The 25,791-nt window shown below is 54.4% G+C and overlaps 1 protein-coding gene across 1 annotated transcript; it reads right to left on the bottom strand.

The window, feature by feature from the left end:
* Positions 1–14,033: 14,033 nt before the first annotated feature.
* On the bottom strand, positions 14,034–23,465 carry SLC2A10 (solute carrier family 2 member 10; the record flags this gene model as incomplete). The annotated part of the gene is made up of 5 exons (XM_082325680.1): positions 14,034–14,360; positions 15,013–15,148; positions 15,738–15,860; positions 16,902–18,627; positions 23,337–23,465. 5 exons carry the CDS (start codon positions 23,463–23,465, stop codon positions 14,264–14,266), a joined length of 2,211 nt encoding a protein of 736 aa, XP_082181806.1. The 3' UTR covers positions 14,034–14,263.
* Positions 23,466–25,791: the final 2,326 nt, after the last annotated feature.

Below are 25,791 nucleotides of genomic sequence, written 5' to 3'. Positions count from 1 at the left end.
GCTGCCTGCAGGCAGCCTTCGCGTTTGCTTTGCTATGGGCTGATGGCTCCTCGCTAACTCAGCTTGATCAGAGCCCTTCTTCCCATCCGTTCTTCCCAGCGCCTTCTGTGGCACTAAATCGAAGTCAATAGAAATGCAAAACTTCTGCCTGATTTCCTCAGTCTGATGAAGCTTGAGAACTTTGCCAGGGTAGCTTGGTGGTTGGCATAACTGCTTAACTACACTGCAAAGTGTAGCTTACGTGATGCAGCAAGCTCATTAATATGATCTTGCCCTGTGATGTAAACCTGCTGCTGTTTGTCCCTGCAAACGGGGAAATGAGCCTCCCAACCTTTTCCCATGGCAGAAAGGTGCGGGGTCACGAGGAGCTTGTTCGCTAACATCCATAGCGCGGGGGTGTGCAATCGATTTGATCTGCCCTGCCCTCACCTCTGGGCTCGGACACGGGCAGGCAGGGCGGCACGGGAGCAGAGGGGGCAAGAGCACGTTAACGGCGAGATCAGCGTTCGTTTTCGGTAGGGTTATTTAAAATTCAGTGCCTTACAAAACCACTGTGCAGTGGTAGAAAATAGCTCCCGCTTTAAGGTCCTGATTCAGCAAATCACCTGCGAGACTTCTGCACAAAACACGTCCCTCGCTGCGCTGCAGCCGTCGGGTGTGAAATGTGTATCTGTGCTGAAGCCTTTGCAGGGTTTATTGCTCCTGCTTGCAGTTCTGCTGAGAGGTAACCTTGCAAGGCAGAACTAAACTCAAGGCACAGTGCACATTAAGCTGCTCTTAAGCAGTTTAAAAACCAGTGGCCTTTACAGGCTTTCTCCTAACATTGCTGGTGGGTTTGGCATTCTTAGCAAAATCTTTGCAACCGCTTTGGTCCAATGTAAGTATTTGTAAACAGCAAAAAATACAATCATAATGAAAGAATAATTATTCAACTATTTATGATGCTAGAGAGTTTTTTGTTTAAAAAAAAAAAAAAAGGCGGTACCAATTAATCAGCACGGTATGCGTGTAATTGCATTACCAACTTCTGCATGCGGTCACAGCTACTGCGTGCGCAGACCGGGCAGCTGGCGCAGGCAGGGCGAGCGCCCGATGAGCCCGGGCAAGTGCTGTGCCCCCCTCTGCCAGTCCCAGCCCCCCGGGAGCGGGTCACCACTGTCGCTCATTTGGTAACGAACGGCTTCCGAGCCGCTGTGGGGCACCACGCACCGCTCCAGCGCACCTCTGGGCTTGGAAAGCACAGCTGGGACGCGCTGTTGTACGCCAGGAGGAAAGCGTACCCCCTCCACTGCTCCAATTCACTGTATTTCCAAACCCCAGTTCTCGGCCTGATGGTTAGATGGGAATTAGGGATGCAGCATGCTCCCGCATTCCCCAATTGCTTAATTAGGGAAGCTTTAGGACGACAGCTTTCCCCTCTGAGGCAAAAAGCGTCAGCCAGCTTCGGAAAGACATTATTCCGGGGCAAATCCCTGCGGGCAGTGCGCATACGCCTGTGGGGTGGCCGCGCTGGGTTTCAGGGCTGTTATCAGAGCAAACGTGGGTGCTCTGTTTCCCCGCTGGTGGGTGCTTTGCTCCCGGCAGCCCCAGCTCGGCCGCGGCAGAGCCCCCGAGCCGCGACCTGGAGCATCTCCGCAGCAGCGCAATAGATTGCTTCCTCACCACTCGCTTTCCAGAAGTTTGAGAGAGATTTGAACCCTATCCCAAATTTCTCTGCTATAATGCTTGGAAAACGCATTGAAAGGAGGCGTTTACTCCAAATGCTGCTCTACAGAAATGGTTCTTTCATCACGTTCCCGTTAACCTTAGAAAGCTTTTAAGCACTTTCTCTTCCGTGGGAATGAAACTGAGGAATATTTCCAGCCACTCAGAATCTTTTATTTCAACTCATGGGAACTGGTCAAACCCGAGATGTCAAGCAGGGTCCAAGCCTGCCTGGCCTTTCGTCTCCCGAAAACGCCCCCCACCCCGTTGGTACGCCTCTGCGTTCGGAGCCTATTGCTGAATATAAAGTAGGGGGTTTGTGAAGCTCGCCAGCGCTTCCAGTGCCAGCGTGGTGCACAGTGTCTCGCTGCTGCCTTAGAAAGGTAGGTTTGTGCTTACCGTGTTGCTTCAAAACACGATAAGAAAGACATTTTTAGAAAGCGGTTTGGTACTTTGTGCATCTGGCTTCCAGTGGAAAAATGGTGTCACGTCCCGGGCGACTTCTGCCCCCGGGGCCGGGTAAATGCCACCGCAGGGTCCTGGCTTTCTCTTAGAAAACCACCAGTGTGTGTGCTGGGTTTTTCTCTCACCTTTTTTCCTCTGTCTTTAATCTTCCAGCTCCAGTTTAGGGGTTGGGAAGTAAACTGCAGGTGGGGCCAAGGGGAGGGCTGGGTATCGCCTGCGTGTAGCTCAAGCTGTAATTGCTCCAGAAGGGTCCCTGTATTTTTCTTCTCCACAGACCTTGGCGTTGGCCTGCGTGTTAAAGCAGAAGGTGAAGACTGGAACCGATTCCAGCTTCCCCGATTTCTTTCAGAGAATTTGCAGCAAATCGAAGCATAATGTTAAAAGTGGCCTGCCAGGTTTTAGAGAGGTGGTGAAAGCGGGATGCCCAAGGCTGGTAGTTACACGTGCTTCTCCCAGTTCATTCTAGACTGTAGAAACGGAGGTAAGGAGCGAGGCAGTTGACGTTATCTAGCTGTTGGCCTCCAGCTAGGCTGCCTGACACAGGGTCCGTGCTCCCTCTGTTGTCACGCAGGAGAGAGCAGCTCCTTCCATGGGCGCTTGGAGAGCCAACTCGCTCGCAGGGCACGACCGGCCGCGGCCTGGGAGCAGCCGGCCCGTGACAAAGCCCAGGGCGTTGCCAGGGGTTTGTACCCACCAAATTCTGTTTCGGTGGGAGGTTTGGCACGTTCGAGCCCAGCAGAGACTTTTCCATCCTTAAGCCGTGAAGCTGTCGCAGTTGCAGCCAGCCACATTTCCAGATGGGTAAAATTCCAGAGAAACGATGATGGATTTGACGCATCTCAGATGATGGCAGCGGAGGTGCTGACTCCCCCTTTAACTCCTCGCCTTAACAGACAAGGTCCCTGAACCTGGGCCGCTTCACCGACACGTGCAGCACTTGTTTCTCTTTCGCTGCGTGTCTGGTTGGCTTCGCCTTCCTCCCCCCACTCATAATTCCCAGCTTCTTTCCTGCGGGAAAGATTAGGAAGGATAGGAAGTCGTCTGTGCAAAAAGGCCTCCCTGGCCAAAGTAAATACAGGTCACAAGATTAGGCTTCATCAGAACTTTAAGCCTGGCCCAAGCTAAACATATGAGCTGTCATGCTTTGGTAAAAGCTCCAGTATGAGTGAACTGGCACGACTGCAAAAACGGTAAAGCAGCTAATAGGTTTTGCAATATGGAAGTTTTAAGTTTTGCTTTTAATGCTGCATTCCTGACAGGCAAGACTTGCACTGAACTTCAAATGCCATTAATTTTGTGTGTTGGCCTCACTTGCTACTGCGCGAAGACGCTTCCCAGAGCACAGGGATAGCAGGAAAACAGCACCACGAGGCTGGTCTGCCCCGGCGAGCCCCTGCCGCACGGAGGAAGAACACGGGACGGTAAGAAACACCCTGTCGCAGCCTGAACCCTTGCTTTCTTGGCTGTTGATGCTCTGAGACTGAATCTTTGAATGAATTACAGATCTGCTTTGAAAAAAAACCTCTAGCCGTTCAAGCATCTAACTTTTTAATGTCCAAATATCTACATAAAATCCACCGAGGGACACCATAGCCTGGAGTCATTGGGTAGTTGTTCACAAAAAAGGTTAATTGAACCAGTAAATGGGTGCAATCTCTCAAATTCCCGTGTAAAGAGTAAGAGGGTAAGTTGTACTGAGCAAGTATTTTCTCTTGCAATGAGCAGAGCCCACGGACGTGGGACACCGGCGTTGTCCTCTGGCTCTGGCACTGCCCTGCTACGCATCTCTGGACAGGTTAATCCCCCCAAGCTCTTTGCTTCCCACGCCTGCGTGGTGGGGACGGCGGAGATGGGACGGCCACCACGCTGGGAGGAGTATCGATGCTGTAAACCACACAGAGCTGCAGAGAGCTGCAGTGCTCTGATATGTTCAATAATTACTGGTCATAACCATTATAAGAAAACAAACCCCAACCAACAAGCATTAAAAGTCTTTATGGAACAAAAGCCAGGCTTTTAATATTGTTTTAATGTACTTGACAAAGCTTTAGTTTAGAGCCAAGGCCAGCCTCTTGTAAGTGTGCAAGGGTTGAGACAATTTAAAAACCAAAATATTTCTCCCAGTAGAGACCTTGCAGCTTATCAGGTAACTGCAGGCTGCGTTTCAGCCATTTTTAACTGGGCATTAAAAGTCTTTTTGACACTTGCTTTATTCCCCTACAATAGACCCTAACAGCCCCTCCGAGGCCTTCTACAGCCCGATGTGTAAAATGTGATGGGGATTGGTTTAAAAAGTGGAATTTGACCTGAGAGAGATGTGAGTATTTGGGGACTACTTAGTCCTCAGTAGCACTTGGGGGCTCTTTAGTTTGTGGGGCACTTTATTACTCATTAGTGCTCGGGGACGCTGCGTTGTACTCATTAGCATGTGGTACGGGCTGTCCGGTGGCTTTCTCCGTTTAAACGTTGCTTTGTTGTGGCAGAGCATATAGACCCTTCCCTCCTCCTCCTCCTCCTCTTCCTCCTTCTGCTGATGGAAGGAGCAGCCGGGCCTGGGGCTGCTGGGGGAGACCAGGGTGTCCCCGCGGGTCTTTGTCAGCGGAAAAGGGCTGGGGAGTCCTGTTGGCCACAGACATGACGCCCATGGGTGCAGGGGAGCCTCTGGTGTCCATGTATTTAAGGTTGTGTGAACAAGAGACCAAAGGATGCCCACAGGGAAGCCGTTCATGCTGGTGGGACTCTTGCATAATTCCAGTTCAAAGCTACACGAGAGGTCCTTGTTTCAGCCTTGTCCTTCTGCTTCTCCTCATCCTTGCAGGAAAACCAGGAGCAAAGAGCAAGGTGGCCGCCCAAGCCAAGCCCCTGCGCGCTCTGCCACGGAGAGCGCCCAGCCCTGCCGCAGCCGCCGAAAGCAGAGGGGGATGCCGTGTTGCTGGCAGGCTCGCCGTTCCTTTCTGCTTCTGTGACACAAGCCTGGGTGACACCGCCAGAAGTCTTGCCCTGCCCTGTGCTGCTGCTTTCTTCTTTACAGTATTGGCCAGCAGTGGAGACGCGGTTGTTCGTCCTGCATGGCCACGGCCGTCCTCCCAGGCAGGGCTGCACGGCGAAGGGAACGAGATGGGCTCAGGGATGGTGGGAGTCTTTCTCACTTTTACTTTTCCCCTTAGCTTAAATTATTCCCAGACGTGTGAACTCAGCAAACAAGGATCAAGTTTTCTCCGCAAGGCAAGGTTTACTCCAGGCCTGGAATAGTGCCTGAGCTTCCCAGCGGTCAGGAAAAAGCTTGCAGGGAGCAGATGAGCGATTCCTTTTGTATTTTCCATCCATCAGGAAAAGCTGCATCTGAAAAAATAATAGCTGAACTGGAAAATAAAATTAGACAAGTCTGAACAAATATGGAAACCATCCCTGACCTGGTATTGGAAAAGCGTCTCAAATGCTAGAAAGGAGAGAAGCAGAGAGAGGGAATGGAGGAGTTTTGGCCTCTGTCGGGAATATGGAAGGAATTATTTCATTCTTTTTCCCCATCTATTTGTTCTCTGTATGGCACTCGGTGTGGTTAACCCTCTGCCTTTGTCATAAATATATGTGGCAGAGACAAGTTTTTTCAGAGGTCCCAACCAAACCATCTGTTTTGCATCTGTGGTTTTGCATATGTAAATATTATTATTAATAGTAGCAAAAGCAATCATAATGGCAGCAGGAATAGAAACACTATTAATAGCCGTAGTACTGACATTTTTATTTGTATTGCTGCAGGAGGTCACATCGTGCACCAGGACTCAGCTGTGAGTTTGAGTGAGAACAAAAGGGTGGTTGTTACCCCCGAGAGCTGGTGGCGAGCACAGGCAGCGTCGCGGGTGCGGTGCCGGGAGCGCTGCGGCGGGACCGTGGCGCACGAGCGCGGTGATTTCCCCCGGACCCTCGCAGGGGACCTTTCCGAGGGGAAATGGCTCCTGACAACTGCCAGCTCCTTGCAGCTCCTGCCATCGTGGCAAGGAGAAGATGATTCCCAGTGGGGAGAGCTCAGCTCAGCGGCTCAAAACTACCTGGAGACAACTGGAAAAACTCCCCAGTAAAGGTAATTATGTGATTACTGCTTATCCAGAGGTTGAATTTGTGCCGGTAGGCCCAGGGACAGAGCGGTGCTTTCTGCATTGCCCAGTACCGCTCCTGAGGTTTCAAGCAGCCCATCCCAAGGCATCTTGTCTCCATACGGACAAGAGGCTTTTCTGGGTGGATGACCTATCAGAGCAACTCATTCAGCGTCCTGGTCTTTGGGGGACCTTACTTTTCTGTCCCTGCTTTACTCCTGTGATTAAAAGTGACAGTAACTCTCCTTCTGCTGATTTACTAAGCAGAGGGAAGACCTCAGGGCTGGAGGAGCTGAGGCCAGGGGCAGAAGCAGTAGCAAGAAGGCCAGGCAGAGCACGAAGAACAAGGTTGCAAGCCACAGACACCAAACACGGGGAGCTTGAAGGTGCCTGTGCTGGAAGGAGCCCTTCGGAGAGGCCAGGAGAGATGCAGTGAAAGGAGAAAGCCCCCGCTGCACCCTGGGCCTGGGTCTGATCCACGCGGTGCCTGGAGACCCACAAGCTAACTAAAGCGCATCCCAACGCACCCTTGGCCTTCCAGGTTCTCCCCGGCTCGAGCCGGTAGCTTTGTTCCTATATGAGGAATGTTTTTTGTTCAGCTCTGGTTATTTTGCTGGATCTGTAGTGCATTAAACAGCCCATCTTCTGGTTCGTATTTTTTCCAGTTATCGTATTTCACGTATCCTGGCTCCTTTCATCCAGCCCTGTATCCCTCCGAGCAGCGACTAAGCGGGATCCAGTCCTTGAGCTTGCTGCCTTCGCATGCACAAGAGCGACGCAGACCCCCGTCCCCACGCTTCGCTGCTGAGCCTTGGGAGCGTTTGCAGCAGGGACTGACACTTCGCTCTGTTTTCAGTCTTCACCTAGATCACGTTACCGCGGCTGGTGCTCGAGGACTTGGAGGTGGTGCATGCACCCTCAAACTTCACATCGCCTGTGTACGAGCTGGTTTCTGAAGTCAGTCTGGACCAGCAATAACAAGCCAAGGTTTGTACTTATTTCTTACATCGTTCAGGTTTTGACTACAGCGCAGGAGCACATGTAAAGAGCGGGGGGTGGCTCGTCAGTGTTTTTAGAAAGTCCACCCTGACACCGCACCGTAACTTCACTGAAAACCTCCTGCAATTCAGTGCTGAGTGCCCCGACCCTGCCGCCTCCCAGCCCGGCCCTGTGCGGGTCTGCAGACCCTGGGACAGATAAAATGCTTCTCTCTCTCTCGGAAATCTTTGCAGACAAGCATTTAAAACACAAGAAAAAAATCATAATGAGATAAAGAAGTGATAAACATCTAGTTCGCGTCCCTCTCTGGTTCTGGCATAGTGTTGACCCCATAGCACAGACCACAGGGCAGTGGCTTTTGCAGCTGTTTCCTTTGCAGCAGGAGGGGACGGGGACCTGGGGAGCACCAGGAGGGGTGCGGGGCTGCCGGGGCATCCGACAGGCACCCGGCGGGGACAGGGCAAGAAGAGGACCCGGGCAGGTCTGCAGAGGTCCCCAAACAGGGCACCCAGCCCCCTCCGAGGGGCTCTCTGTGAGCTGGCCGATGGTCCGGGCTAGCCCTTCGCTGTCCTCCCTATCCTCTGCCCAAAAGGAGAGCTGGAAAACAGAGATACCAGGATAAGGATCACCTATGTACTTGAGTTGTGCAGTGCCCCACTTGCTATATCATAGAATCATAGAATCGTTAAGGTTGGAAAAGACCCTTAAGATCATTGAGTCCAACCGTTATCCCAGTCTTCCTGCCAACGACAAAGTCTTCCCTGGGCACAAACACAACTTTGAGGAAATTCAAGCTTTGAGCCTCTCCAGGATTAGCTTCTGGTTGTGTCCCAGATGCCTTCAGATCTGGTAGCTGCTCAAAAGTGTCGTTCTCTTTGTGTTGGCAAGGCCCGAGAGCAGGTTTCCATTTCAGCAGGTTTATTTACACAGTCCCCAGCCCCAAGCCCGGTTTCACAATTTCATGCAAGTCATCAAAAGCACGGATCTTCACACCCACCATCCGGCTCTGGCTGTGTACGCCCGAGGAAGGCGGCACAGCCCAGAACAGCTCCGTTCAACCCCGTGCAATCCCCCCCATCCTGGCCGTGCTCCTCTTACCCACAGCCACCTCCCCTGGGACGCCGAGCTTTGCAGCGTCCTCGTCCCCAGCCTGAATCCTCCCGAAGGCTCTCCCCTTCCATTTCCCAAGAGATGCTCAACTAATATTTTCCTGCCCATTTAGAGGATCGAGTGGTGGCTGTGGGTGGGCTGGGGCTGGCGGGGCTCTCCCCACCGGCAGCGATTATCCAGCAGCAACTTGGGGAGGGGGGTAGGGAAGCCACTGCCTAATCCGTCCCCGGGCTGGATGGGTGCCTGGATCATTTCAGCGCGGCTCGGCGCGTTCAGACGATGCGCACGCTCTGCAGCGCAACCCGCCTCCTCGGAAAGCTCATGGCACAGGCATCTGTCACCGAAACCTGTCTGCATGAAAGGCTGTCTGCACAACCGGGGGAAAAAAGAAAGGCATGACAGCACAATTAGTGAGAGCAAATGAAAGGCTGTTTGAAGAGGAGGAGGGAGGAAAGGGGAGAGCTGCATAAATCCCTGGTGGGGTTTTGGGCTTGACATCAAAACCCCTTAACAGTGTATTACTTCAGCCCCCAATGTGGACAGATGTTGAGCTGTGGCTCAAAGGAAGTCAGAAATCTTTCCTTAGAAAAAATTTGGCTAGGAAACTAAAGAAAATATTGTGAAAGAAAAGGAAATAAAAGCCCACTAAAGAAGATTTATCACTGCCTCAAGCATTTCTGTATCCTCTAGTCTTATGAGGTCTCAGCCTCAGGGGAGGGAAAAAGAGAAACAGCCTGTTGCTACGTTAATGGGTCACAAATTTAGAGTGGGGACACAGTCAGAGGACGATGGAGGCGGCTAGCTCACCCGGCTGAGGGCTCCTCCGATCCACACTAACCCAGACGGCTTCCAGAGGCCCCTGGCACATCCACCCCAGCTGCCCTTTTTGCCCACTCGCTCACCTTTGCAAGGTTCTTCCGGAGCCCTTTTGTCAGGGGCGAAATACTGTATTTCCCAAAAGAGCTTAGCATCATCCACAAACCTGGAGATTTTGCTGTCCATTCCCTTCCCAAGGCCACAAATGAAGATGTTGAATAAAACCAGAGCAGCAGAGTCTTGGACAACCTCATGGCTGAATCTCATTTGTCCTCAAAAACTGTCTGTTAAAGCCTGCACTTCGCTACCTGCAAGGTAGGAATATCTTTTAACTAGGTTTCAACCCATAAAAGGACTGTTGCTTCAACCCTATGGCAATGTCAGTTTTTAAAAATCGTTTTGCCAAAATCCTTTTGAAAAAGTCCATCTGTTGTGTCTGTTGGGTTCTTCCCATCCGTGTGCATACTGGTGTTTTCCTAGAGTCCCAGCACGCTGGCAAGGCAGGCTTTCCCTCTTTGGCAGCCGTGCCTGCTGGCTTCTTCCCAGCCGCCTGTCTGCCCGGGGGCTCGCTGCTGGTGCAGACCCGACCGCCCCAGCAGGGACAGAGGGGACGCTCACCCCGGCCCCAGCAGGGATGGAGGAGACGATCATCCCAGCCCCACGGCCCCAGCAGGGACGGAGGGGATGCTCACCCGGACCCCACGGCCCCAGCAGGGACAGAGGTGATGCTCACCTTGGCCCCACCGCCCCAGCAGGGACAGAGGAGACGCTCACCCGGACCCCATGGCCCCAGCAGGGAGGGAGGGGACGCTCACCCGGACCCCACGGCCCCAGCAGGGACGGAGGGGACGCTCACCCCTGCGGCTCCCAGGGTCCCCCTCCAGAGCTTGGTTTGCAGGTGGGAGCTACGCTAGCGTCCTGCCAGTCCTCCGGCACAGCAGCCATTTGGCCTAGTTCCTCTGACGGGCTGCCGGAATGAACTGGGTGTGAGCATCTCCCAATTCCTGCAGCAGTGGAGACCAACACACAGTCGTGCCTCAGCTGCCTTGGCATGCCTTGTCCTCCTCGGTGCCCTATTGCACCTTGGTGTTGGGCAATGGCTCCCTAGCCAGCGTCTGTCTTCTGATATATTTAAAGAAACTTTCTTTTTAAAGATCTTTGCAAGGAGATCTTCATGCTCTTTTTTAGCTCTTTTAATTTTCTGTCTACACTTTACTCTGTTTTATGGGTTTTCCTTTTCTCCTCATGTGGGAAAGCTTTCCACTTTTAAAACGCTGACCTTCTCCCTGTGATACCTCCTTAACCTTAGCAGTGAGTCAGGCGGGACGTTTTTTAGGACCTCTTAGTTCTTTTTGAGTTGTGGCACATGTTTTACTTGGGCTTTAATAGAGCGTTTTTTTAATCGCCTCCAGACTGCTTGCAGGCTCCTTGCTTTCCCTCTGTTCCTTTTCGTTTTGTTGTTATTGACTAATCACCTTATTTTTTCATAGTTCCCTTTCTTGAAATTGTAGAGCCACACGCTGGATTTATTTGGTGTGCTCTCTCCCACTACAGCATTAAATTGGTTGTTTTGCAGTCGCTCGCCGAGAACAGCTCTCCCACAAACACCTTGTGAAGCAGGTCCTGCGCACCGCTCCCCACCCAGCCCGCAGCAGCAGCCCTCCGCGCCGCTTCCAGCACGCCGTGCTCCAGGAGGCTCATTACCGTACCCAAACCCACTTTTTTCTTCCTGATGGATCACCGAGCTGGCTAGTTTCTCTAATCTCATTTTATATTTGCCGGTCATTACCTTTATCCTGATCAGGGGTCAGTAACACAGTCCTGGCTCTACGTTTTTCTTGCTGGAATCCCAGTTCTCCCATCCTGAGAAACCAGCACTGGGGTTGTCATTCAGGGCAATCGGAAAGCCTGGCATTATCTTACTTTTTTAAGTTTCTGGTATAGGGCCAGAAGCACCTTTATGTTTTGCCCTTGCTTGGTTGCTTAATAATGTTCCTGTGGGTCTGCCAGTACTGTACACGGTCAAACTCACCTTATTTATTGCAGCTGCATCACTTATTTCCCTGCTGCTCTTTCCCTGGACACTGGCCACATCCTCCTCACAAGGGGGGCAAGCCTGAGTTTCTACACCCACTGACTTTCCTTCAGCTTCTCATTTAAACACTCCTTTATGGCTTTTCCATTTTTCAGAGCCACCAGCCCAGCTCTGCTGCCATGGAGGTGCAGGACCCCGTGCCACCCGCTGGCAGGTCCAGAGCTGTCTCCGGAGCAGGGAGCCCTTCCCGGGTGCGTACACCCCCTCGTCGCAAGGGCTACAGGAGCGAGGTGGGACTCTGCCCTGCAGCATCCCCCAGGCTCTGCCAGCACCGTCTCTCCCCGTGCCTTGCACGCTGGGCAAGCGCAGCCACCCAAACGCGGTGTGCTCTGCCTGACGACCTGGGCAGCCCCTTGCAGATTCCTCCTGCATGGGCCGAAGCTGTTGGGTTTGGAAAGTTGTATCATGTTTTTCTGAAGCAAGCAGGAAAGACAGCCCTCAGCCTGGGCTCGTTAACCCCCCTTACCACAAGCTAACTGACAGCTTTCCGTACCGGCACCCACAGGCCTGGCAATGCCAGTAGCCCTGTTTACTGGCCCCAGAGCTCCCAATCAGCCCTGCTTGCGGCCCCAGCAGCCAGCCCCCAACCTGGGCCCACCTCACCCCCTCCGGAGGCCCCAGGGTCTCCATCCCCGTCCCCTCGCCCCCAGGGCAGCCCCAGCCGGGGTGCCCCTCAGTTCCCATGCCCATCTCCCTCCTCGCCGGGCCCCATCCAGCCCAGAGGCGCAGCATGGCGGGGCAGCGGCACCCCTGCGCTGCGGGGCGGGGGTCCCTCCGGCTCGGGCGCTGCGCCCGGGGCTGAGATTCTGGTCATGGGGGTCTGTCTGTGCGTCCGTCCGTCATCTCCGCAGGGTGCCGCACAGCGGGGACTGCCAAGGGGGGCAGCCGGGGCCGCAGCAGGGCTCCGGCCTGGCGGGCAGGGCCGTGCCGCGGAGCCGGGGTGTCCCCTGGCGGCAGGCCCGGCGCGGCGCAGGCCCGGCGCGGCGCAGGCCCGGCGCGGCGCAGGCCCGGCGCGGCGCAGGCCCGGCGCGGCGCAGGCCCGGCGCGGCGCAGGCCCGGCGCGGCGCAGGCCCGGCGCGGCGCAGGCCCGGCGCGTCCCGCTCCCGGGGGCGGCCGCGCCGGGGCTGGGTCCCCCCAGCGCTGCCGGGGCAGGCGGCAAATAGCGACAACCCGTAAGGAAAAACTGCTAGGACGGCGCTGACGCTTTTTTCCCCGGTAAATCGGAGTTACCCCGATACAGCGCAGTATTGGTGGGCTTTTCTGCAGGAAGGGAGCAGCCGTTTTCTGTGTTACGGGTGTCCTTGTGTGCCTCGAGGTGATGGCATCTGCAGCGCGGGAGCGACTGCGGAAACACCAGCTTCCCGCTGCGGCAGAGGTGCGGCGGGGAGGCCGAGGCGGGTGAGGAAGGCCATGGGTGAGGAAGGCCATGGGTGACCCCCATCACCCAGTGGGAAGAGAAAAAGCACTTCCATGGCTGGCACCTCACAGCCACGGGCTGAATTACAGCTAAGGACAGATCATCAGCGAAGGGTCTGGAGCACAAGGCTGGGGAGGAGCGGCTGGGGGAGCTGGGGGGGCTCAGCCTGGAGAAGAGGAGGCTGAGGGGAGCCCTCGTCGCTCTCTGCAACGGCCTGAAAGGAGGCTGGAGCCGGGGGGGTCGGTCTCTGCTCCCCAGGAACAAGCGATGGGACGAGAGGGAACGGCCTCAAGCTGCGCCAGGGCAGGGTTGGGTTGGGTATTAGGGAAAACTTCTTCCCCCAAAGGGCTGTCAGGGCCTGGCCCAGGCTGCCCAGGGCAGAGGCTGGGTCCCCATCCCTGGAGGGATTCAAAAGCTGGGGAGATGTCGTGCTCAAGGCCATGGTTTAGTGGTGGCCTTGGCAGTGCTGGGTTAACGGTTGGCCTTGATGATCTTAAAGGTCTTTTCCAACCTAAACAATTCTATGATTTTATGATTTTCCAGTGTTTTTGTGGCTTCTCTTTGAGACAGGGGTTTGGGTGATGTGGCCACATCCTCTGTGTTTGTCCCTGTGGTGCCAACCAGGTGGCCCAGAGTAGCAGTCACTGGTCCCCAAGGAGCTGCATTTTCAGGGGAAAACCCTAAGCTTTGGGACTTGGGTCCTTCAGGGGTTCAAAAGAGGCAAGGCTGGCTGTTCAGCAGGATACCAGCTCCTCCTCTCTCACAAGGTTTGGGGAGTGACTGTGGTGTTAGTAGGGTGGGTTTTTTTTAATGTATAGATGTTAGGAAGACGGGTGAATTAATCAAAGAACGTACAATTGTAAGAGGTGGAAAACTTGTAGAAGGTACTAGAATACCGCATGCGTTTTTGTACTTCCAAACCCTGGTAATGAATGCAAAACGGGCTCTGTGTGTAAAAGAAAGCAGCCAAACAGGCACGTGAGATGTACTACTACACTTGCTTAGCACGGGCCGTGGGTGAGCAGGCAGGTGAGCAGCAGCCCGTGAGCTGGCGCTCGTTCTGCCTCCACTGACATGGGAGGGTGAGCTGCATTAGCGCCCATCGCAGACTCCGGGCTCCTACACAGACGTTACAAAGGGTAACAATATTAACGTAGGCTGCTGAGTGCTTGACGCACTCCTCCTGCACTGCTGTCCCCGCTGTAAAGCATCAAGTATTTCAAAGAACTGGAAAATAATGCACCTTGCTCGCAAATAAACTGCCCAGATGGAAAGCAAAAGTTGTGCTTTAATTCCTGTGTACAAAAACATTAATCTCTTAAATGACAGGAGATACAAACCATGAAAAACGGAAGATACCAAAGGGAGGACATGTTCCCAGCCTGGGAGCTATGATCCTCCAAGGACCCAAAGGACAGCTATCGGCATGTCCCAAGATCTAAGGCACTGCAGCGAGAACCGTCTGTGATCGGAGGTCACCAGTTAAAGGCCATGGAAAAGACCTGTCCTGATGGCAGAGCCTGCTTCTCTCCTCAGGGCGATGCTGCGGGCACATCTGTGGTTTCACGTGCTGCCAGCACACTCCACTCTCTGGTACGGGGCGTGTGCGCAGCTCGCTCCTCTTCCACGTCTCTGCTTAAACACGTTTCCTTCCCACACCCTGCCAGGCAATGGCGAAGGTCAGCTGCAGCAGCTGCGGCTCGCGGGGAGCCCGGAGGCAGGCAGGGGGTTACAGCAGGTACCCCTCCCCGGCCACCCCCCGGGGTCTGTGCTCCTGCCCCTGGTCATCCCGCAGCTGCACAACCTCCCTCTGCTCCAGTGATCCTTCCCTGCCACCTCCCTCGTTGCACAAATACCACTCGATCTTCCCTAGCCCAGCCAGAATTATGGGCTTTGTGTGGAAATTACCTGGTGAGAGCCCGAGGCACGTGTTACCCCAGGAGATGTCTCTGCCCCAGAGGAGAAGGATCAGTCCGGGATTATTCTAAGGACCTGGCAGTCCTGACCTGCCTGTGCCATGCTCTGGTCCTGCTCTCCTGCCCTCACCCACAAGCCCTGGTTTTTAGCCCTTTTCCTGCCGAGCGTCACTAGTGCCCTCCGGCAGCACGGCCGCAAGGCTCAGTGCCGTGAACGCTGCTGAAGCGCGCTGCAGCTCACACCCCATCCCACAGGCCTGCGCAAACCTGAGGGCTTCTCAGCGGCACTGCTCAGGCTTTGCAACAGCCCTGGGCTGCCCAGCGCCGCAGACCTCCGGGGCTGCCGGTGGGAAGCCCCCAAAGCCAGCGCTCGCGCTGGTACAAGAGCACACGTACCGTTTCCTGGAGAACTGCTGATCTATCTCCTCTAAGGACTGTCCTTTCGTTTCAGGAACAAAAAAGTAAATGAATATAATAGCCATCACTCCCATCAGTCCATAGAGAAGAAACATCCAGGAGAAACCAATGGCATCTGCGGAGAGATTGAAGCACATGAAGGGTCCATCGGAGACAGGTCACATCGTGGGATACAGAGGAAGCTGGTTGCTTACTGCGAGGTGGTCGTTGGTGCCTGACAGGGGCATTTTATTTTGAGAAGCCCTCAAAAGGGCAGGGAAAGCTCCTTATCTGCAAGGTCTGGACTGGGAATCAGCAAGGGAGAGGGATGGTGCACACCAGGCTTTGCCAGCAGCACCACAGAGGGAAGGCAGCCGAGCTCCAGGGGCCAGCAGTGCCCGCTGAATGCCTCAGCCGAGAGCTCTGCTAGCAAGAAACAGCGTAAAGCTATCGGCACGAAAGCTGCAAACTCCGCAGCTTCCTGATACTGCAGTATTACGCTGCAGCCCAGGGGGCGATGGATGACTTTTACGAAACGGGTGACGGAGTGAGCCCCTCCAGTGTTGCTGGTACCTGTTTTTTCTGCTCTCAGAGGCATCAGGGTCACACCTATCCCAGCATCAAGTCCCCAGGGTTCAAAATGCCACTTAATCTCCGAACAGCTTGTGGTGGCCACCTCCCCATACCAGCTGTGGGAGATGGAGGGATGGGGGACGGCCACTTACCAATAAGGTCCAGGAAGGAGAGGCTGATCAGTAAATTGGCAGCCCAGTTAAAGCTGTTACAGAAGGCGAAGGCTCTTCCTCTTATCCCAGCAGGGTAGATCTCACTGAGGACCAGCCAGGTCACTGCATGGATTAGAGAGATCAGAAAGACAGTCGGAGGAGGTAAGCAATTTATTTGGGAAATGGGCAAGGAAGATTTCAGCAGGGGTTTTAAACTCTGGCTTCACCCGGCACCCGCTGCTGGTGGTGTCAAACATTCATCGATCTCAGAGTCAGGTCACAGCACAACACTTCAAAACTCCCACGTTCGGCACTCCACGGAGGAATGAAATAGCAACGAAGAGGTCCCGGGAGCAAAGAAGCAAGGAAGGGAGTTGGTCACTGCATTCAGGGGAGCTGGAAAAGACCCAGCATACCTGCTGCCAGGACATGCTCTTTGTAAAGAAGTGAGAAAGGGAGAGGACTGGGGAGACAACGTTTGGGCTAAAATCAGAGCTAAAGCAATAAGCAATGTGTGTCTTAAAGTAGTCTCTCCTATCCCAGGGTTACTTTGCTTGAAATAACTTACAGGGTCACCGTCAAACCCATGAGACTTGCTGTGCGCTTGCTTCTGTTTTTCCTTGAGTTAGGTGCTGTTTTCTCCCATCAAAGCATTTGAAGCAATAAATGCCAGAAAACACTAGAGCTTACACAGAAGCACGAACTGATCTCTGTTCTCATCTGATGAATAAATAATGATTTCAGAAAAAGACCAACTGATATTGCCAAACTTCTGAGGAGGTTCCACTTCCAGTTCTGCCACTGACTTTCCTCATCACAGAGGAGAAGCCCCTCGGTCCCTCTATTTTCCTCCTCATCCGGGTGCCAGGAGGATTAGGTAGTGCTTGTGGGATGCTCTGCTTTTGCAACGAGCTTGACAAAAAAAAACATTACAAGGGTAGCGATAGCATGGAAGAGAAAGTTATTCTACTGCTGTACCAGCCCGATAGCTGACAGAGCTGCAATACTAGAAAATTATTCAGTGGGCTGAAGGGGATAAATTTCCAGTTCCCAGACACTGAGCTGCTTGGTAAAGCAGATACATAATGAATGTTTCAAGCAGACTATAAAGATCAGAGTTTTATTTTCTGGGTTAGTACAAGGATATATAAACACCATACTTACTTGGTCCAAATCCAATTGAGAAGGCACTCACGAAAGCCATCATGCTCAGCAGCGTAATCCAATTTAAAACCATATGTTCTGCCCAGGGAGGGCCACCGAAAGGAGGGCCAGTGCTTCCCACTGCCTCCTCTTCGGCCTGACCTACCAAGCCCCTTTTCTGAGCGAGGGAAGAATCGGGAACACCCTCTCTGCTTTGAGTACGGGCAAAAGCTTTTGCAAGGCTCCTTGCGGCAGCAAACTCGGGGCCTGCCTGACCTTTGCCAGCACCTAATGCGGGCGGGATGAGTGACGCGGCAGGCTGGGAGGGTCCGGGCGTCAGGGGGTGCTGGGTGACGCTGTGGGATGCGTTGGGGTCTGCGGCTGCCTTGCAGTCCCTGGCCATGGCCAGCGGAGCGATGCGGCTGGTGAGGCCGATGGTGGTGACGGAGATGGCCATCACCACGCAGCCAGCCATGAGTAGTGCTCTCCTGCCAGCCTTGTCTGCAAAGGCCATCGCAACAAGCGTGGCCACCACCTTTATGGCCCCCAGCCCGACAGAGGCCAGGATGGCCGAGGAGTTGCTCTGGAACCCCACCGAGTGGAAGATTTTGGAGGCATAGCCCAGCACATTGGGCTGCCCAGTGAACTGCTGGAAGAGCACCAGCCCCAGGCCCACCAGAGTCCGCCTTCTCATGTTGTCTCTGGTCCTGAAAAGGTCAAGAAACGAGTAATGCTTCTCCTTACAGGGCTCCCGCTTTGCTGCTGCTCTGTCCTCAGTGTCCTGCAACTGAATGAGGCCCTTCTGGCAGTCCGAGTCCCACGAGCTGAATTTAACAGGGTTCACTGGGAGAAAGAGGATGCTGAGGAACTGCATGGCCGTCGGGGCAATGGCCAGTCCAAACATGTACCTCCACCCCTCGTCCACGTCCGCAAAGATGTAATTCAGCGCGTAGGACAGCAGGATGCCTACGGTGATGCCTGCTTCGTAGAGAGACACCAGCAGCCCTCGCTGATGAGCAGCCACCATTTCTGAGACATAGATGCAGCAGGCCATGGATGAGACAGAGATGGCAAAGCCCACGGTCATGCGCCCAATGACCAGCCCAATAAATGACCTCGCCAGCGTGAGAAGAAGGCTGCCAACCAACAGGACCAAGTTGCTGACCAGGATCGCTCTCCTGCGTCCATGGCGGTCGATGAGGATCCCCCCAACCAGCGAGGCGAGGAGAGCTCCGATAAGAAGGGCGCTCACGAGAACTTCTTGCTTGAAGCAGCTGAGGTGAAAGTCTATCTGCAGCTGAAGCAGCGCACCGGAGATAATCCCCAGCTCGTATCCAAATATCAGCCCACCCAGGAGCGAGACCGTTGCAGACAAGAGGAGGACCAGCAGTGCACGACCTGGAAAACAAGCAAGCAATGCCAGGTTCAGTTTTCTGGCGCTTGCAGGCAAGCTGGCAGCATGCACGAGCTGGGAAAAGCTCTCCCAGGAAACCCAAAGCTTTCCACCTACAAAGCCAGGATGCTGAATTTCCCCACAGGTCACTAGGTCGCGTGCAGAGGCTATCACTTGCCGATAGTCACACAACCTGCCAGGCCTGCACACGCTTCCACTGCAGGGGCACTCATTTGGGGTGCAGAACTGTGAAAACAGGACTTTGCTAACGAAGTTAAGACTTGTATTGAAGGAGGACTGTGATTTGTAGTGCCTGGAATTGTATGGGGGGATCCTCTGTGGTCTCCCTTGATTCTAATTACGAAACCTGTTCTGGGTAGGAAACGCAGCTTCTGCTTTCTGGCTCTGAATTGTTCTGCGTTATCATTGTCGCGTTTCAGCGCGTGTGGCATCACCGCAGGCTCCACATTCTCACTCCCTACCGCGCCATTAAAAACACTGCTCACAAAAGTTTATTTCTCCGAGTTAATCTTGCACTCTCAGCATGACTTTGGGGGGGCGGCCCCGATGTCTGCATCTCTCCTTCTACAGCACACAGCGCCCCGGATCCCCGAGCCAGGCACAACCTTCTCAGGCTGGTCCAGGACGATGGGACAAACTTCATCCTGAGCTGAAAAGCTCACTGATGCCGGCCCCAAATACAAGAAGCGATTCTTTGACCTTGCCCTCCCCATACAGCTGAGCATGCAAGTTTAGTAAGTATGGGAGTTTAGCTAAAACAAGAAAAAACAACAGCAAAAGCAAACCAAACCCAAACCAACCAAGCCACCCCAAACAACTCTAAAAAAAAGAAAGGTGCTTGCTGCACACACTTCTCACCCCGGGGAGAGGACGGGAGGGTGCCCACGTGTGACCCATCAGTCACGTCACGGCGGGGGGATCGCACGTGGCAGGAGAGCCCGTGCTGACGCAGGGACCCCGGGGGGACGGCGGTGACAGCGACCTCCCCCCCGTCACAACGCCGAGGGCGCGGGTAAAGCGCGTTAGCTTAGGGCTTTGTGCTGGTCCCCAGCATATGCTGCTATCTGTATTCTCACGTTGCCTTTGTTTAATTAGAAATACAGTTTCAGCAGACTGTATGTGGAAAGAATGTGGACACAACCACCAGACCATGGAAAACTTTCCTCACCCTGCCTAAGGGCTTTCTTCCCCTCACAAGCTGTGTTTAATAGGAAGTGTCTCTCCTCGGCCTTTAACTACAGCTAGCAATAAAGGTTATTTCTCAGTGATGGCTATATTTGTATTTATTTTGTATTTGTATTTATTCTGTGTTTCATTTGTGTTACTCATGCCATCCCAGCTACGTGCCAGTCCCTCCTACCATGCTCGGTGTGACTACCTGCTCTGCTTTTATCACTCCTTGTACATGTTACGCAGATAATTAGAAAAAATATTTGCTCACTGAGAACAAAAGGCTTTGCACAAAGCGGGCATGCCGTTAGCTTCAAGCCACAAACTCAATTAGACACAGACAGCCCCGCTCTAAATACCACAGCCGATCCCATCAGATTTTGCTGTATTTCTTGTTAGTTTAATGAGCAGTAATAGTTTCATAGAATCATGGAATCGTTTAGGTTGGAAAGGACCCGTAAGATCATCGAGTCCAACCGTTAACCCAGCGCTGCCAAGGCCACCGCTAAACCATGTCCTGAAGCAGCACGTCTACCCGGCTTTTAAATACCTCCAGGGATGGAGATTGGCTCCAGGGATGGAGAATGGCTCCAGGGATGGAGAATGGCTCCAGGGATGGAGTTTACGAACTTTGACTGAAATCCAGCTTTGTGGATAGTCTGTTCTGATGTAGCTGGGGAACTCGAGGACTCCTCAGATCTTCGCATGAGGACAGAAAGTTTGGTGGGCCTCCCAAGGAGCTCTGCCGGGCGACTCCCTGCCTACCGCAAGATCTGGTCGGAGGGCCGTGCTCCAGGACGGAGCAGCAACCGGTGCCGCTGACCGGGCTGAGCCGGGGCTGACCTGGGAGCTGCTGGAGCCCCGCTTCGCCCCCTGCCCGCAGCGAGGCCGCGGGGCCCCCCGCACCCCCGTCCCCGCTCCCGCCTCCCCCCCGGGAGGGGGCCGCGCACGGCAGGCTGCTCCCCTCCGTACCTTTGCCGCGGGGAGGGCTAAAAAGAGGGAGCAAGGGGGCTGGGGGAGGGAGAGGCGGGCTCAGCCTGTAGGAAAAGCTGCAAACTTTTTTTTTTTTTTTCTTTTTGGAAACTTTTTCCCGGGGCAGGACGCGCCCGTCCCCAGCCCGGCCGCCCCCTCCCGAGGGGGTCCCGCCGCCTCCCCCCGCGCCCCGGCCCGCACTCACCCATGGCGCGGCGGGCAGAGCCCCCGGCGCTCCGCGGCGGCGGGGCGGAGCGCAGCGGGGTCCGGCGGCCGGAGCGGGGCCGCGCAGCGCCACGTCGCTCCCGCCCTGCCCCCGGGCCGGGCAGCCTGGGGCTTGTAGTCGCCCTGCCCGCCCCTCGGGGAGCCCTGGCGAGCGGGGGGGGTCCCGGCGGGCCGCCCTGGCTGGGCTGTGCCGCCCGGGGCGCCGGGGCCGGGGCCGGGGGGAGCGGAGCGGGGCGATGGGCGAGGCGGGGCGGGGCGTGCGGCGGCGGTTTGCGGGAGCAGGGCGGCGGGGGACGCGTTCCCAGGGGGGTGTTGCTAATTGGGCTGGGGAGGAGGCTGGGGCCGGGGGCGGCGGCGGAATGACGGCCCTGTCCCCGGGCTGTCGCACTTGAGCCCGGAATAGGAATCTCCTCGCTGACTGCAGACCCTCTCTGATGCAGAGCTTCGCTCCTCTAGACTAGAACGCCTCTAGAAAGGCCACAAGGGATCCACGGTTTGTTATAATTCTGGGGTAGCTGGGTTGCAAAGCCAAAGCAAGCCCGCTGGGAAAGGAGTGACCGCTTCCAAGCTGAAAAGCAGCATGGCTGAGTTTGCACTCTTACCTTTCTGTTGGAAAGAAAGGACCAGTCTCTCGAGCGTCTCTCCTTCCCCCTGCACAGTGCTCCATTAGGCAAAGCATTTCAGGATTCAGCTTTCCTTGCAAGTAACGTTCTTTTTCTGCTCAGTGGAACAGAAACCTTCCTGCCGGCTACTGCATCAAAGACACTGGGACTTGCACTTGGATGCACGATTTTTTTCTGAATCTGAGGCTAAATTCATGTATCCCAAAGTCCGGTTTGTAAAACAAGGGTTTTGCAAAACTTGATAATGCCTAGAAGTGCTTTCAAAACTCTTCAACGCAGTGCAAACATCCTCCCTCGGCGTGGTTCGCGCCGACTGCAGTTGCCGGGTGGGTTGCACGGCGGTGAAGTACGCGGCGTGCGGTGAAGCACGCGCGGTGCTCAGGAGTTTGCTGCAACCCGGCTGGCGTGGGGACCCGCGCAGCGAAGATGCGCCGTCGCGGGCTGGGGGTGGGCTTGCACGGCCTCCCCAGGGCCACGCGCCCGGCGCTGCCGCGGAGGGGTAAGTGCAAAGGACGGTAAACCCGCATTGCCGGCTGGTACGTGACTGCAGGTGATATTTCATTTAATCCCACGGTTCTGACAACACAAGCTCCAGCCCAGCGCTCTGTGGAGCCCGTGCTGGCAAAGCTGTTTGCCGCAGTCCAGGATCAGGCTGGGGAAGGTCTGCACCGTCGTGCTGGTGGTGCAGGCACACCCCTCCGACACAGGTAAAAGTAAACAGGTTGGGTGGAGAATGAGGAACAGGCGGTATTGCTTTGAAAGAGCTTTTTCAGTCATTCCACATGTTAACTTAATGGGGCCTTTAAATATTTAAAGAATCATTATTCTTCTAAGTAGGGGGATACGTGTCATGTCTCTGCTCTGGAGACCAGTGGTGCCAGCTCTTTTTTTGCTCCAACTCATCGTTTTGGGGTGCTTGAGATGTGCAATACCAGACCGTGTGTATCCTTTCAGCCTTAGTCTGCTGGAGATCTGGCCTGCAACATAAGCAGCAGCTGATCAAAGTTTCGGTATTGTTTCTTCTCAAAGTCATAGTGAATATTAAAAGTGTTTCAAATCATCTACCTGGTTTATAGATTAAATAAATGCTTCCTATTCGTGTGCTCTAATTTCAGTGGAAATCCAGTATTTAAAAATACCTCTTCTAAAGCCGTGTATCTGATACAAACACAGCTGCAGAGGGATCACGCACTGAGGGAAGAACGGCTTCAGCCACCACCACCAGCCGACAGGAGCCCACGGTGTTCATGCCAGGAGCTTTTCAATAGGATTTGTAATTCATGTGAAAGTAGTTTAAACCGTGCTGAAATCACGACCGGCTCTCATGACGCGCGGAGGGAGAAATGACTGCAATTTTCTCTTCCCCAAGACCGGTACGAGGCCAGTTCGCGGCAGGCAGCAGGCACCAGAGCCCTGTGTCTGGGCTCATGTTCCACGGTTTGGGAGCGCAGGGGGATGCTGGGGATGCAGCGTGACCTCGCCCGCGATCCCTGGCCCCTGCAGGTCCTCCCCGGAGCTCAAGCCTATACATTTTGGGTGCGTTGTGTAATGAACCGGGAGAGACGTCACCACGCGTGGCTCCCCATCACACCCGGCGGAGAGCCGGAGGGGAGCTACAGGCCTCGGCAGCCGCTGGGAAAACCCACTCTTGGCTACGTGATCTGCAATTTGCCTGAGCCATTCCCTCCTTCTCAGATGATTTCAGTGTGAGAAGAACCGATGTTTTTCCCCATGGTCACTCAGCATTCGTATATATGCACCCCTGGCATTTTCTGGAAGCTTCCTGTTCTCTGGGAGGGCAATAAACATTATGAGCACAGACGGCAAGGAGGCGAGGTCCTGGGGAGCATGGGCAGCGCTTTATGGTATGTGTACAAAAGGCGGCCAAAAAGATGACGTCGGTATGTATAGAAACGCAGCTGCCGCCTCGACGCTGCGCGTGGCTGGGTTATCGTCCTCGGAAAAAAAAGGTGAAAACCTGCTCTGCCGTACAGCAGGGATAATTTGGGACAAAAATCTTCCTTCGTGGCTTTCAAAGTGCATCTTTCTTACCATGCCGTTTGTAGTTAATGGGTATTCTGGGCCTGTTAAAGGCAGTAGCTTTGTCCCTGAGCTCCGCATGAGAAGGTCTGGAGGGGTTGGATCCACCGGGACCGGCTCATGCTTCGTGTCTGCCGGCATGTTTCTAGCCTTGCTCCCTCCCGCGATGCTTTCCTCCTCCTCTCCAGACTGTGTGTCTTGGCAGCGCCGTCTCCCGGCTGATCCTTATCTCGCTCTTGGCTTGCGGGGCGCGAGGGCGCGTTCCTGCTTCGCAGCCGAACGCATCTCCAGGGCTGAGCCGCAGGAATGTGCTTCCTGAAGAGCAGCCTGCGTTTGGAAACACAACCCGGCTGGAGCAGCTAAAAGAGGCTTCAAAAATCACAAATGAAAATATAAATACAAGAGGAGAGAGAAGTCCATCCTGGAAAAAGGAAGACGCGGTGTTTCAGCAACGCTCATCACACACTCGAGCACATTTTCTCGAATTGCAATTGACCCTTAGGAAGGGATTCAGGGCAAAACTGACCAAGCTCAGTTCAGTTATTGATGAAAATCATCATCCAAGAGCAGGCACCAGAGTTACAGCTGGCTGGGATGGAGCCAGCTCGCCAGGCACCTGCATTTATTGCATGCTCGTTTGCAGCCCAGAGAGCTTTCTCCTTATTACGCCAGGCTGCACGCGTTTTCTTTTACGTTATCCTAACCCTGGGGGGTTCGCTGGAAACGCCGGTCAGCACCGGTGGGCGCCCCGTGGGTCCTGTTTCCCGCACGTTTTAGGGATGCCTCCGGCGTGGCAGCCTGCGGCAACCCCCCGCGTCCCCGCGCCCCTCGGCTGGGTGGCTGGTCCCCACAGCCCGCCCTGCCCAGAGCATCCTCCTGCCCGGGGGATCGCCCAGGATCTGTAATTTTGAGCTGCGATGGGAGTCGGTGCCGTGAACTCGCACGCAGGAGGGTTCATCCCTGTGCCCACACTTTGCAGGTCGAGGACACAACCTCACAGCCAACAAGCGCCTTAGCTGGGCCCGAGGGGCCACCCGAGTCCTGATGGAGCCCAAATTCAGCGGTTTTTCAGGCTGTCCGGCTCTGAGGATCGCAGCCCCCATCCTTAAATGAGCCGGGGGGCGATGGGAGAGCTGCCCGCCGCGCTGCGGCCTGCCCGATGCCGAGGGATCGGCAGGAGAGCCGGGAGGAGCCCATGGGATCTGCCTTGGTTGCCATTAGCTTGGTTTGCTGAGCTGCAATTTTTAACTCAATTACATTGTTTGTCAAAGGAGAGTTTATAAATGCTTGTCACCAAGAGAACAAAGTCACATAATTAAACAATTTACCCCAGAGTCTGTGGCTTCAGTGCAATTCTCTGGGGTGATTCAATGTTCCAATAAAAATACTGGGTGATACCATAAATATTGTAAATGGCTCTAGATGGTTTCCAAGGGCTATGTCAACTGTTGATTGCATGCAAAGAGAAAAGAATAAGTGAAATCACAGGGAAGATAAAATTTAAATAAATAAAATAATGGGGAAAATAAAGCAGAAATATTTTCTTTTGTATTTTGAAAGCTCTGGAGGATGTTTTTGGCCAGCAGGAGAGAAGACTATCATATTTCCCAGAAGGACGGACCGAGGGCGTCTGCGTGCACGTGCTCACAGGTTATATATGTGTGTCGGGGGGGGGCCGTGCATGGATGCTTAGATAAAATCTGCCCGCAACACAGAGAAAACCTCGTTGTTGATAGGATGGATTGTGGCATTTGCAAATTCCAGCCCTGGAGCCCAGGAATGCATCTGTTTCCCCGGCCGAGCTGCCGGGCTCCTGCGGCCCTGCCGCGGTGAGGGCAGCCCAAGGAGGATGCCGCACGCGGCCGAAAGGCGGGCTCGATTACCCCTGGCATTGAGACCTTGGGAAGGTTGTTTAACAGTTGTTACTGAAGCAAGATAAATATTTGCCAGGCATGATCCCACCATGCAATGACAAGTAAGCTGTATGGAATGTGTTAATAAAATATAAATGTCGTGAAAAGGAAACAAATCTTGAGAATGAGAAAACAAGGACAAAACGGACTTGTGGCACCTCCAAAGGCAACAACTGAAAATGTATTTCCACGGACTGGGCTGAAGCCTGTTGTATCTTCTGGGGAACATAAGTTCCAGTATGTGCAGATCACCCAGTAGAGCAGCGGGTTTTCAGTGTGCCACAAAAACCCAACTACTGCTCCCGAGATCATGATGTTTGTCCATCTTTTACTAACGTGGAGACGCAGGGCTTGGCTGCTTGAGGAACGGGGGACACCCGAGTCACCGTGCGAGCAGCCCGTGCCAGCATCAGGGCCAGAAGCTTTGGTGCTGCCCAGCACAGGCCCCCGGGTCGCACCATCCCCGTTGCAGGCTGGCCAACCCCTGCAGCCGACGGGCAACCCCCTCCTCCTCCCCAGCCACCAGCTGGGCAGCTGCAGTGGATCTGCACAGG

The sequence above is a fragment of the Platalea leucorodia genome, assembly GCF_965183815.1.
Source record: "Platalea leucorodia genome assembly, chromosome: 13".
Lineage (NCBI taxonomy): Eukaryota > Metazoa > Chordata > Aves > Pelecaniformes > Threskiornithidae > Platalea > Platalea leucorodia.
Note: the sequence above shows the minus strand (reverse complement) of the source record. Positions and strands in the feature narration are given on the sequence as shown.